At 34.5% G+C, this 15,000-nt stretch overlaps 1 protein-coding gene across 2 annotated transcripts in view; it reads right to left on the bottom strand.

Moving 5' to 3' along the window:
- LOC137629723 (atrial natriuretic peptide receptor 1-like) overlaps positions 1-15,000 on the bottom strand; it is a 118,122-nt gene that overhangs the window by 48,359 nt on the left and 54,763 nt on the right. For both annotated transcript variants that reach the window (XR_011041594.1, XM_068361288.1), the window contains exon 2: positions 2,302-3,427. Coding sequence is in view for 1 of the 2 variants with exons in the window: in XM_068361288.1 (XP_068217389.1) it covers positions 2,302-3,100 (799 nt within the window). In the remaining variant the exon portion in view is untranslated. The remainder of the gene's footprint in view (positions 1-2,301; positions 3,428-15,000) is intronic.

Here is a 15,000-nt window from a genome sequence, read left to right as displayed (position 1 = left end):
ATCTCTGTTTTCGGCTTTAGGGTTGCTGGGGCCTTACTGGTAACGCTTCTGCTTGGTGATCGTCAGACGGGGGTTCGAGTCCCGGTCAAATTCGTTAGTTCATTTAGTTTCTTTAACCTTACCAGCCTTGTGAGCTAAGGAAGGGGGGTTTGGGAGAGCCTGTAGGTCTATCTGCTGAGTTATCAGCTACCATTACCTGGCCCTCTCTGGTTCTAGCTTGGGTGGGGAGGGGGCTTGGGCGCTGATCATAGGATATATTGTCAGTCTCTAGGGCATTGTCCTGCTTGCTAAGGAAATGTCCCTGTCCCATGCCTCTGCCATTCATAATCGGCCTTTAAACTTAAAGCCTTTCTGCAGCAACCGAGATGCGGGTATTTTTTCTCCAGTCATCCTCACCAATTCATACGCATATTTTTGTCTAGGCCTTCCTTTCTTCCTTCTTCTATCGATCTTACCAGTGAGAGAGAGAGAGAGAGAGAGAGAGAGAGAGAGAGAGAGAGAGAGAGAGAATGTTCTAATTCTTGTCTTCATACTATGTGACCACAAACCACATTTGCTTACTTAACACTGAAGAGAAAAGGGTTCTCCCAACTACCATCCTCTCCAATACATGTATTCATTATCATACCGGGCTATTTTTTTGATATAACCTTTATCCCTACATTAAGGGGTCGGTTGCCTGATGCGTCCTCTCCAATGCCTTCGGTCAAGGGCATCCTCTTCCACCAAACCTCTTCTCTCCCTATCATCCTTCACCTTATCTCGCCATCTCATTATCTTCCTCCCAAGCCCTCCTCCCTCCCTCCCCACCACACATCCTTAACACATGCCCACACCACCTCAGTTGTGACACACTTATTATCTCAGTAAGCTTTATAACACCCGTCATTCTTCTTATTTCATCATTTTCCAATCATTCAAGCAGTGATATACCTATAATCCACCTTATCATTCTCATCTATGTTCTCTCAAGCTTTGCTTCTTCTTTTCGTCTTAAAGTTTAAGTTTCTGATCCATACATTAACAATGGGCTTATTTCTGTGCTATAGATCTTGAATTTTACCTTGATTGGCATTTTCCTATCACATACCACTCCTGCTACCTCCCTCCACTTTCCCCATGCTGATTTTATCTTATTCTGAACTTCAGTCTCACATCCTCCCTCCTGAGTTATAGCAGAGTATCTAAATTGTTTTACCTATTTTATTACTGCTTCTCTACTTTCATGTATGGCTTCATGTCCTTACCTTCCTTACTGCTAACCATGGCTTCAGTCTTATCCACGTTCACCCTCAAACCACTCTTTTCCAAAATTTCGTGCCACTCCACCGTCCTTCTCTGTAATTCCTCCTCATTTTTAGCAGTGATCACCAAATCATCTGCATAATACAACTCCCACAACTCTCCAATCTTGATATAGCAAGCGTTGTCCATTGACTAGTCTCTTTCATTTTGGTTTCCCTTTAACAATAATTAGGATTTTCTTTTACATATTTATTATAATACATTTATTCTTTTATACCATGTTTAGTAAATTGTAGCATCCCAAGAAAAAAAATTGCAGAGCATGGAATTATAAACACTATTTGAAGATTTTTACACTAAGAAGAACTAGAAGGCTATTTTATTTTTTTGGTATCTTGCAAATACAAAAGCTTGAGATATGAGATACATTCACTGTTTTTACTGAGAATGGTTACATTACTGATGAAAATGGCAGTAAACTCTGTTTCTTTTTGTATGTCCCTCTTTAAGAAAAATAATATTGATAACTTCCAAAATGTGACTATAGAGGGAAACGTCTATCTTGCATGAGTCGGCGAAGAACTACAGTGCACAGGAATGTGGGCTGGCATATAATGCTACTTCAAAAGTCAAACAACACTAAGAAAGGGACCTGATGATATTGAACTTTACCTCCATCTCCCTCTTCCTCTCTTTTATTTTGCTGTCCAACCTCTTGTAACTTTTACTTAATAGTGCAAGCTGAGAGGTTTCACCTTGTCTCTGCCACACGGGTTAATTTCCATCAATCCAAATCATCTTCCCCACTGCTATCTCTACATCAAGGGGTCGGTTGCCTGATGCTTCATCTCCAATGCCTTCTATCAAAGGCATCCTAATCCACCAAACCATCAATACAAATGCAAGACGACAAAGCATATAGTTTATAGCTTATCAAATTCCCATGAAGAAAGCATTTCTTACAGCCTACAGGATACAAAAGCAACTGAAAAAAAAAGAAAGCTGAATATCTTTTGGAAAATGAAGAATTTTAAAGAACCCTGTTGCACAACTCACCTGCTTCCTTTTTGAAATAGAGATCAACGGCTGCCAGGGGCCCGTCGGTCGAAGAGCTTCTCGAATCCTTGTACCTGACCTTGATGGTGTAATTGGCCAAGGGCCCTTTGAGCCCTGTTTCCCTAACGTGGCGAACTGCAAGCTCCACCACAGGCAAAACCTTAACCATGGAGTACTGGTGTGAGGCATTGCACGGTACGATCACGGCAATGTCAATGACGTAATCGTCTTCGTCTTGTTTTATTCTCTGCTTCCCCTTGGACTCTGACTCACATGTTTCGTAAAGTGGCAGCTTCTTGTAGGTGTTGTTAGAGAAAAATGGATACTGATCAAGGGAATCTGTTCTCCCCCAGTCCCCGTCAATGCTAATGGGGTCATCATCTTCGTCTATTCCAAATGGATTGTCCCGAGCACTGTCTTCGCTAAGGTTTCCGTTCAGTAGAATATCATCATCTGCATCGTCTTCATAAGAATAATGGATTTCATCCTTAAAATTTGAGTGTAATAACAAAGTATTTTCAGGCATAATCGGTTGCATCAAATTGGCCACAGCATCACCCAAATCACCATCATTATGATCGTCAAATATATCCCCTTGAGATCTTTTCTGAAGTCTTTTCAACAAAGCTGAGCGTTTGTATATGTAAGGAGACCTGTTCTCTTCAGTCCAAAGGTGTTCACTTATATCCATGACGCCATTTTCCTTCGCAAATGCGAAACCTTTCATTTCGCTGTGCAAATAAGCTGCCGATGTAGCAGTGAGCACGAGGAATGTCATGACATTCATTTGACTGGCCATACTCGTGCGTCTTTTTACTAATATTTATGTTTATTCATTCCATTCTATTAATTATCACTAGCTCCATTTTTCGAGTAGCTTTATTCTTACGTGTCAGAGTGCTTTGCCAATTGAATATAAGCACTTTGCCATTTTATCAATAAAAAAAGACAAGTTTTCTAACTCCATTCTCATTACAGACGAATATTTTCAGTGCAATCTGATATGTTTTTTTTTTTTTTTTTTTATTGAATATTTATTTGAATTAGAAGGCTCACGCTTATTAACAGTAGTCAAATCTATGTCACTTTTCACATCAGGTTATAGATGGATCATCGTACAACTTATCTGAAAAACAAAAGAAAATACCATTGGTGAATAATGAAGAAATATTTATTATTATTATTATTATTATTATTATTATTATTATTATTAGCTAAGCTACAACTCTAGTTAGTAAAGCAAGATGCTATAAGCCCAAGGGCTCAACAGGGAAAAATAGCCCAGTGAGGAAAGGAAATAAGGAACTAAATAAATGATATGAGAAATAATTAACAATTAAAAGAATGTTTTAAAAGCAGTAACAACATCAAAACAAATATTTCATATATAAACTATAAAAAGAATTATGTCACCCTGTTCAGTATAAACACATGTGCTACAAGTTTGAATAGTTTTTGTAAATATTAATATTTCAGACATAGGCTTAAATGAGCATATCTCAACAATACTATAAACATTTGGGTTTCAACACATTACACACACCACTGCATCCACTTTCCTTTCTTTTTCACCATTCCATACATGAAGATGTTAAATAACCATGGAGACATACTACATCTATTACTGCAATTGAAATTTATTCACATATTCCGTTTTGTGGTCGGGCTCGATTTTGGAGCAGGATTCCGTTTCGGAGCCAGGATTCAGTTTTGGAGTCAGGATTCCGTTTCGGAGCCAGGATTCCGTTTTGGAGGCAGGATTCCGTTTCGGAGCCAGGATTCCGTTTTGGAGGCAGGATTCCGTTTTGGAGGCAGGATTCCGTTTCAGAGCCAGGATTCCGTTTTGGAGGCAGGATTCCGTTTCAGAGCCAGGATTCCGTTTAGGAACCGGGCACACCAATATGTTATAGGATATCACAGTTTCTGTACAGTTCGTTTATAGACCTTATTATTAGTTATCACATGAATACGTTCGTCTCTCTCTCTCTCTCTCTCTCTCTCTCTCTCTCTCTCTCTCTCTCTCTCTCTCCATTTAAAAGATATGGGTGGTTTGGGGCTGGGGGAATAAGATGCAAGGAATAGAAATAGATGGAGGAAGTTGATTCGAGCGATCGACCCTGCTATAAAGGGGGCCTAATAAAGTCGAAGGAAGAAGAGGAAGACCTCACGCAAACTCGGCTCGGGAGGCATTATTATTATTATTATTATTATTATTATTATTATTATTATTATTATTATTATTATTAAGCTAAACCCCTAGTTGCAAAAGCAGGATGCTATAAGCCCAAAGGCTCCAACAGGAAAAAATAGTCCAGTGAGTAAATAAGGAAATATATCAATATTATTATTATTATTATTATTATTATTATTATTATTATTATTATTATTATTATTATTATTATTATTATTATTATTACCAGGCAAGCTAAAACCCTAGTTGCAAAAGTAGGATGCTATAAGCGAAAGGGCTCCAACAAGGAAAAATAGCCCAGTGAGTAAATAAGGAAATATATCAATATTATTATTATTATTATTATTATTATTATTATTATTATTATTATTATTATTATTATTATTATTATTATTATTATTACCAGCCAAGCTAAAACCCTAGTTGGAAAAACCGGATGCTATAATCCCAAGGGCTCCAACGGGGAAAAATACCCAAGTGAGGAAAGGGAATATTGAAATAAATAGAATACACGAGAAGTAATAATAATTAATTTAAAATATTTCAAGTCCAGTAACAAAGTTAAAATAGATCTGTCATATATAAACTAAGAAGGGAGACCTATGTCAGCCTGTTAACATGAAAAGCATTTGCTGGAAGTTTGAACTACTGAAATAAAGTTGAATAAATAGTGATAAACAATTTGTTTTTTAGTGGAGGTATGTATTATATGTATAATCATGTACATGCTATTTACATTCACTTGTGTCCATAAGGGTACAAGAGTCTCTTTGGCTATGGTAAGCAGCTCTTCTAGGAGAAGGACACTCCAAAATCAAACCATTGTTCTCTAGTCTTGGGTAGTTCCATAGCCTCTGTACCATGGTCTTCCACTATCTTGGATGAGAGTTCTCTTGCTTGAGAGTACACTCAGGCACACTATTCTATCTTATTTTTCTTCCTCTTGTTTTGTTAAATTTTTTTATTGTTTATATAGGAAATGTTTATTTTAATGTTACTTTTCCTGAAATATTTTATTTTTCGTTGCTTCGTTCCCTCACTGGGCTATTTTCCCTGTTGGACCCCCTGGGCTTATAGCATCCTGCTTTTCCAACTAGGGTTGTAGCTTAACAAATAATAATAATAATAATAATAATAATATCGATGTATGGTCATATATTTGTTGACGTGCAAACAGTATACAAGACAATTGTGCATGAAGACTATCCTTAAGGCTTATGAAATAAGTCAGAATACAAATATATTATTTTAGTTACTTTTTATTAGATAAATTATTATTTCTACCATTTCAGAATTGTATGAATCCTTTATATTCCCTTTTTAGGGTATCCATCATTAAGTTAAAATGATTCATTTTAAGTATTTTTTTATATTATGTGAACCCCATTAGTTTTGCCGAAAACGAAAACCAAAAAAATCTCCCCCCCCCAAAAAAAAGTAATCCATAGAAAATGTTATAATATAAATGTGACTTATTATTCTTAATCATTTAACTGTTTATTTTAGAGAAGGAAGTGGTTATTTCAAGATCAGAGAATCCTTATCTCAAGCCTCTCTAATTTTACTCACTTCACGATAGCTGTTATCAGGAATGCGTAGCTTATCCTTTGGCCAGATATTTTCAACTGATATCACTTTAGTCATTATGACGCTTAGACATAATAGTTCAATTGAAATCAGTATAAACAAATATATATTTGTTATATTTCATTAATTTGTTTATTTTTATATACACATTTATATATATTTGTATATGTATGTGCATAATTTACATATTATATATATATATATTATATATATATATATATATATATATATATTATATATATATATATATATATATATATATATATATATATATATATATATATATACTTATATTTATATATATTTATCTATATATATATATATATATATATATATATATATATATATATATATATATATATATATATATATATATATATATAGAGAGAGAGAGAGAGAGAGAGAGAGAGAGAGAGAGAGAGAGGAGAGAGAGAGAGAGAGAGAGAGAGAGAGAGAGAGAGAGAGAGAGAGAGGTTAGGATCAGCACTACATCAAATCAGAGATAACAGCATGGCCTACTATACTTAATAATACTATAGGCCTCAACGAAGCCATCCTTATTACGAAATAGAACTTTCTATCTATCAATCAATCTATCTATCTATTTTCCTTTCCCCCCTCTTCTGATCCAATTTCACAAAAAAAAAGAAAAAAAGAAAAAAAGGGCAATCAAACCACCGTCTACTGGTTTCCTTCAGATGCTTAATTTTGAGCTTCTTGTCTGTTCGAGGGCGCATTCATTCATCTTGTCAGAATCGAAGGGCATAATCTTCCCTTTCCTGATTAATCATTGCGAGAGAGAGGACCAATAATTGAAGTAACCAGAGATTAATTAATCAGAGCACTCTCGTGCCGTAGGCCCCCTGCCAAAGCGTAAGCCGAGCTTACAATCAAAACAATTATCTATTGTCGTTATCATTCCTCTTGTTTTGTTAAAGTTTATATGGTTTATATAGGAGAGATTTATTTTAATGTTGTTACTCTTCTTGAAATATTTTATTTTTCCCTTTTTTCCTTTCCTCATTGGGTTATTTTTCCCTGTTGGAACCCATGGTCTTATAACATCCTGCTTTTCCAACTAGGGTTGTAGCTTAGCAAGTAATAATAATAATAATAATAATAATAATAATAATAATAATAATTACTCGTTATACCAGAAGCCATTGCCTCCTCAGTTGTACAAAAGATTGGCTTATTGAGAAAATATTTTAAGGGTTTCGGTGATGAATCTATTCTAAAGAAATGTTTTAATTCTTTCATTTTGTTTTGTTTCGAGTATTGTTCTCTTGTCTGGTTTTCCTCCTCTGTCCCTCATCTTGATTTGTTTGACAAAAACTTATGGTCTATTTAATTTCTTATTCATGAACTTGATGTTAATCTCTGGCACCGTCGTTCAATTGATTCTTTGTGTACGTTGCTCAAGATTTTCCCATAGTTATGACTATCCTTTGCATTCGGATCTTCCCAGATTGTACCATTCTATACGCAGTACTATACTCAATTTTTTTAATGAGGCGCATTTGCACCGACTCGCAGCGTTGCCTTTTAGCTCGGAAAAAGTTTCCTGCTACCTGATTGGTTAGAATTATCTTGTCCAACCAATCAGCGATCAGGAAACGTTTCCGAGCTAAAAGGGCACCCCTGCGAGTCGGTGCAAATCTGCCTCACTAAAAAGAATTGACTTACTTTCTCCTTCACAAGGCTTAACACTTAATATTATTCTAGAAGTTTTTTTTTCTAGCTGTGACCAGATTGTAGAATGATCTTCCTAATTATTATTATTATTATTATTATTACTATCCAAGCTACAACCCTAGTTGGAAAAGCAAGATGCTATAAGCCCAGGGGCTCCAACAGGGAAAAATAGCCCAGTGAGGAAAGGAAATAAGGAAATAAATAAATGAAGAGAACAAATTAACAATAAATCATTCTAAAATAAGAAACAACGTCAAAACAGACATGTCATATAATAAACTATCAACAACATCAAAAACAAATATGTCATAAATAAACTATAAAAAGACTATGTCCGCCTGGTCAACAAAAAAGCATTTGCTCCAACTTTGAACTTTTGAAGTTCTACTGATTCAACCACCCGATTAGGAAGATCATTCCACAACTTGGTCACAGCTGGAATAAAACTTCTAGAGTACTGCGTAGTATTGAGCCTCGTGATGGAGAAGGCCTGGCTATTAGAATTAACTGCCTGCCTAGTATTACGAACAGGATAGAATTGTCCAGGGAGATCTGAATGTAAAGGATGGTCAGAGTTGTGAAAAATCTTATGCAACATGCATAATGAACTAATTGAACGACGGTGCCAGAGATTAATATCTAAATCAGGAATAAGAAATTTAATAGACCGTAAGTTTCTGTCCAACAAATTAAGATGAGAACAGGAGAACAATACTCAAAACAAGGTAGAATGAAAGCATTAAAACACTTCTTCAGAATAGATTGATCACCGAAAATCTTGAAAGACTTCCTCAATAAGCCTATTTTTTTTTGTGAAATTGAAGAAGACACAGACCTTATATGTTTCTCAAAAGTAAATTTACTGTCGAGAATCACACCTAAAATTTTGAAAGAGTCATACATATCTAAAGAAACATTATCAATACTGAGATCCGGATGTTGAGGAACCACCGTCCTTGACCTACTTACAATCATACTTTGAGTTTTGTTAGGATTCAACTTCATACCCCATAATTTGCACCATGCACTAATTCTAGCTAAATCTCTATTAAGGGATTCACCAACCCTAGATCTACATTCAGGGGATGGAATTGATGCAAAGAGAGTAGCATCATCTGCATATGCAACAAGCTTGTTTTCTAGGCCAAACCACATGTCATGTGTATATAGTATAAAAAGTAATGGGCCAAGAACACTACCCTGTGGAACACCGGATATCACATTCCTATAATCACTATGGTGCCCATCAACAACAACTCTTTGAGATCTATTACTTAAAAAATCAATAATAATGCTAAGAAACGACCCACCCACTCCCAACTGTTTCAGTTTGAAAACAAGGGCCTCATGATTAACACGGTCAAAGGCAGCACTAAAATCAAGGCCAATCATACGAACTTCCCGACCACAATCAAGGGATTTCTGTACAGCATTGGAGATTGTAAGAAGGGCATCACATGCTCCAAGGCCTTTACGAAAACCAAATTGCAAACTAGGGAGTAGATGATTACCTTCAGCAAACCTATTAAGACGTTTTACCAGAAGACGTTCAAAAACTTTAGATAATATGGGAGTTATGGAAATTGGGCGGTAATCAGTGGGACTTGAGCTACCACAAACACATTTACATAGAGGAGTAACATTACCAATTCTCCAACTAGTGCTAAAAGCTCCTCTTCTTGCTAACTTGCGCAAAATAACAGATAACTTTGAAGCTAAGAAATCTGCTGTCTTTATAAAAAACAAAGGAAAAATACCATTTGGGTCTACACCTCCATAAGCATCAAGGTCCATCAACATAGCTTTAATCTCACGAGATCGAAAAGCTAAACTAGTTAGTTTAGCCTCAGGAAAACAGGAATGAGGAAGTTCAAGTTTTTCATTACTCTGTTTACTGTCAAAAACATCAGCCAAAAGGGTTGCCTTTTCCTTTGGACAGTGAGTGACTGAGCCATCTGGTTTAAGTAAAGGAGGAACTGTTGCATCTACACCAAAGAGTGCAGATTTAAGGGTAGACCACCATTTATGTTCCTGAGTTGTACCAGAAAGTGTTTCTTTTATGGTTAAATTGTACTCCTTTTCAGTTGAGGCATAAACTCTCTGAGCAAAAGCTCGAAGCTGAGTATAGTTGTTCCAGGTCAAATCTGATCTGTTACCCTTCCAAAATTGATAGGCCTCCTGCTTCTCCAAAAAAGCACGTCTACAATCATCATTGAACCACGGTTTGTCCTTCACTCGGTACCTTAGCACACAAGAAGGGATACGCCTATCAATTATGTTGACTAGATTCTCATTCAAAGGGACAACAGGTTCTACACTATTATATAATTGTGACCAATTCAAGCACAAAAGATCATGTAAAATCCCATTCCAGTCTGCTTGGGATTTCATATAAATTTTACAAGAATATGATATATCAGGGATAGGCTGTTGAATCAGTGGAACTTCAGACAATCAAACTTTCAGCAAATGTATTTTAAAATCGAACAGGCTAACATTGGGCTTTTAGCATTCTGCTTTCCCAACTAGGATTGTAACCTAGATAATATATAAGTTTTATGCCGATAAAGACCAATCCGTTGAAACTGATTTGTTGTGTCATCTCCCTTGGCAATTTCAGTTTTAATTAGACTAAACTTGATTTCCTAAAGAAATTCAAATAAAAAAAAAAGAATTCAGGGCATAATTCCCTAATAATACAGATATATACACTCAATATATATTCTGATTTGGCTAGAAATTCAATTCATTCCAGCGTAAGATACCAAACAGTAGAAGATTGATCCTTTAACCTTTCACGCGTCTTTGACCCTAACTTCCCTGCCACGTTCTGTCAATCTATTTCTGCTCGCAAACTCTCACCTTGGTCTCGAGAGAAGACCTGGAGTGGGGGACACCTAATTTAATCAAGTTGTGTTTTCAGTGTAGATTTCGCTTCCTTTTTTTTCCCCCCGGTTCTTCGTTTCTTTTGATTATTTTTGGAACCAGACTTCTACTTCAACAATTTGCACAATTTCTGCCGTCAAACGTGTTTCGTGAAGAATTTTTATTGAATTTATTTTTATACGATTAAATTTAGCTTCTTATTTTACATTTCTTCGTTTATTTTAATCATATTAAAACCAGACTTTTATTTCAACAATCTACACCTTTTCTGGCTTAAAACGTGTTTCGTAAACAACTTTTATTGAATTTCTTTTATAAGATTAGATTTTGCTTCTTTATCTTCCAGTTCTTCGTTTATTTTCATTACTTTTAAAACCAGATCTCGCCTGTTTCAACAGTTTGCCCGTTTTCTGGTTTCAAACGTGTTTTGGAAAGAGCTCTTATTGAAAAATTCTTATAAGATTAGATTTAACTTATTTTATATTCCAGTTCTTCATTTCTTTTAATTATTACTGAAATCAGATCTCTCCTATTTCAACAATTTGCACCTTTACTGTCCTCAAACGCGTCTCGGAAAGAAATCTTATATATATATATATATATATATATATATATATATATATATATATATATATATATATATATATATATTTATAATTTATATATATATATATAATTTATATATATATATATATATATATATATATATATATATATATAATCCGATTTAACTTTTTTTTTTCCAATTCTTCGAATCTTTTCATTATTCTTTAAAATTAGACCTCTCCTATTTCAGCAATTTTTGGAAAGAACTCTTTTTGAGAAAAGGTTTGTTAGATAAGATTTTGCATTTCTTTTCCAGTTCTTCATTTCTTTTAATTGGCACTGAAACTGAATCTAAACCTCCCCTATTTCAACAATATATATATATATATATATATATATATATATATATATATATATATATATATATATATATATATACACACACATGTGTGTATACATACATACACACACACTATATACAGTATATATGATACAGTCAGCATTAAGCGAGCATTTAGTACCTATTTTAGTTTATAGTTTAGAAAGAGAGGTGAGAGGATACTTGGAGATGGGAAACAGACGTAAAATAAAAAAGAAGAAATGTGACCATTATTTGAAACTTAGTTTTCTAGCTCAATATCTCGGAAAGGATTCTCACTGGAAAATTATCTTTATAAGAATTAGTCTTTTTTCATCGGTTTGGATTATTCTGTGCATATCACTCTCTCCCTTCTTCATATTAACTTCATCCATCCTTAGTTGTTATTTTCATCTCATGCTCGGAGTGCTTCTGCTTTTCACCTCCCCTTTTGTGAAATTGATTAAAAATGAATAAAACTGAATAAAATAGTTTTTTCTAATCAATGATTCATACCTCTGTTTGTATTCAACCTTTCTCTTTCTCTCCCTCCAAGTCCTTTGACTACAGATACCTTGCTTAAAGCTTTATGTCACTCCCCTTTTTTTTCTTTCTAGAAATAACAACAACAATAATAATAATAATAATAATAATAATAATAATAATAATAATACTAATAATAGTAATAGTTATTATTATTATTATTATTATTATTATTATTATTATTATTATTATTATTATTATTATTATTATTATTATTATTACTAGCTAAGCTACAACCCTAAACTAGTTGGAAAAGCAGGATGCTATAAGTCTAAGAGCTCCAATAGGGGAAAATAACCCAGCGAAGAAAGGAAATAAAGAAGTAAATAAACTAAAAAAAAAAAAAAAAGTGGTGAACAATTAATACAAATAAATCAAGAACAGTAACAACATTAAAACCTTCATATATAAACTATAAAGAGAGACTACTAGCCACATTATTTAATATATTCTGTTTTATTTTACGAGAAATCGGATGAATTCTGACCTTCTGGACGAAAGTGTTTTCTATTGGTTTATTTTCAATTCCACAAGAGACCTCTCTCCTACACAGGACTTTCTCCTTGAATTAGCATCCTTTCTCTTATGAAACTCATTTTATCATCATCTCTTTCCTCACTGTTAAAAATCTGCTGTAAAAAAAAATGGAAGAAATTCTGGAATAAATATTGCCAGGCATTTACCGTTTTAAAAACGGTATTGATGTAAATGAGTGATATTACTGTCACCAATCCGTAAAATATAATAACAAAATATGGTAAAATTACGGTCGCCTGTATTTTACTGAAATACGGCTGAGAACGGTATATTTTTATGGAGAATTTCCGATTGAAATTACGGTCTTCTGATTATTACTATTACTTTTAAGCTACAACCCTAGTTGGAAAAGCAGGATACTAGAAGCGCAACGGCCCCAACAGGGTAAATAGCCCAGTGAGGAAAAGAAATAAGGAAACATGTACGAAATAGTTTTCCTCTTCTAAAAAACCACTCTCCCCCTTGACTTATATCCACTCCCTTTCTCTATATTTGCTCTCTCTGAAGAGCCGTCTGTTCACCTTGAGTGATATCTTTACTTCTCTAGGGATACGTCCTCTTTACTTCAACTGGTATTTTTCAGATTCACCCTTAACGTATGATGGAATAAGAACCAATTTACAGATTTTCTCGAGCGTCTTGAGATCCTTCGTAACATATAAATTTGATTTGAGATGGAAAAACCGATGGAGAGAGAGAGAGAGAGAGAGAGAGAGAGAGAGAGAGAGAGAGAGAGAGAGAGAGAGAGAGAGAGAGAGAGAGAGAGAGACTTAACCACTTTGAACTATAGGGGATAAATCTTAGACACTTGTTATGTAACCTCTTTGTATCTTATATCTTTTTTTTTTTCTTTTTTTTTTTTTTTACATTATCAGCGATTGAGCTCATTCTAGTTTCCTATTTATTCCTACGGAGCCTTTTCCATGTAGAAATATAGTAACTGAAAAGTTAGTTACCTTTACCTCGATGTTTTGACTTCAAGGTGTAAATACGTAAACCTTGTTATGCTCAAAGATCAGTCGAGATAGCTGCTTCCGAATAGGTTATGGCAGCTAAAAATTTTACGGAATCTGTTTGGCTGAGAGCGATTTCGGCCCCATCTGGCTTCCATTTTTTATTTACGGCGAAACCTATCCGACGAGCGTAATTGATTTAGGATGGAATCACCCCTTAAAAGATGGATTTTCTAGAAAAGAAAAAAAAATATACCTGCACCAAAGTCAGGTCTAGAACCTCCTTATAAGTACTTCAGTTGAAAAAATTGTTAAAGGATTATAAAAGGATTATAGTAAGGGTTATGGTGGCCGGTTTGGTAACATCCCTGATTGGTGAACGCCAGACTGGGGTTCGAGTCCCGCTCGAACTTTTTAGTTTCTTTGGTAGCTGCAACCTTGTGAGCTAAGGATGGGTGGTTTGAGGGAGCCTATAGGTCTTTCTGCTGAGTCATCAGCAGCCATTGTCTCGCCCCCCTTGGTCCTAGCTTGGGTGGAGAGGGGGCTTGGGGCATTGGTCATATGTATATCTGGTCATTCTCTACGGCATTGTCTTGCTTGATAAGGCAATGTCACTGTCCCTTGCCCCTGCCATTCATGAGTGGCCTTTTAAAACCTTTAATACTAGTAAAAAAAAAACGCACGCTCAGATTCGACCCTTCCCATACCACCCACTTAACTAAATATAACAAAAGGGGATTGTAGTTTGCGAGTATATGTCTCGGGGTACCCTCTCTCACCGGGGTATGACTACTCCCTCTTCTCCTAATCCGAGGGACGGTGAGAGACCGAGTAGTTTTAAGTCTGTAATACGGATGAGCGTGATCGGAAAGAAATATATCTCCCATATATTATAAGGAGCAATTATGTGGATATATATATATATATATATATATATATATATATATATATATATACATATATACATATATATATATATTTATATATATATATATATATATTTATATATATATATATATATATATATATATATATATCTATCTGACCGGTCACGCTCAATTTTCCATGTCCCTTAGGTAGGGGAGGGGGAATAGTCATACCCCGGTGAGAGGGGCGTGCGCGTGTGTGCATATCTAGATATTAGCGTCCATTATTGACGGGTTGCATATAGTAATATATATATATATATATTGTATATATATACATATATATATTATGTATGTATATATAATATATATACAGTATATATATATATATATATATATATATATATATATATATATGATATATATATACATAATATATATATGTATAAATATATATATATATATATATATATATATGTATATTTATAGTGTATATATATATATATATATATATATATATATATATATATATTTGTA

The sequence above is a fragment of the Palaemon carinicauda genome, chromosome 37 (genome assembly GCF_036898095.1).
Source record: "Palaemon carinicauda isolate YSFRI2023 chromosome 37, ASM3689809v2, whole genome shotgun sequence".
NCBI classification, from domain to species: Eukaryota; Metazoa; Arthropoda; class Malacostraca; order Decapoda; family Palaemonidae; genus Palaemon; species Palaemon carinicauda.
This window is presented reverse-complemented; position numbering and strand designations above follow the sequence as displayed.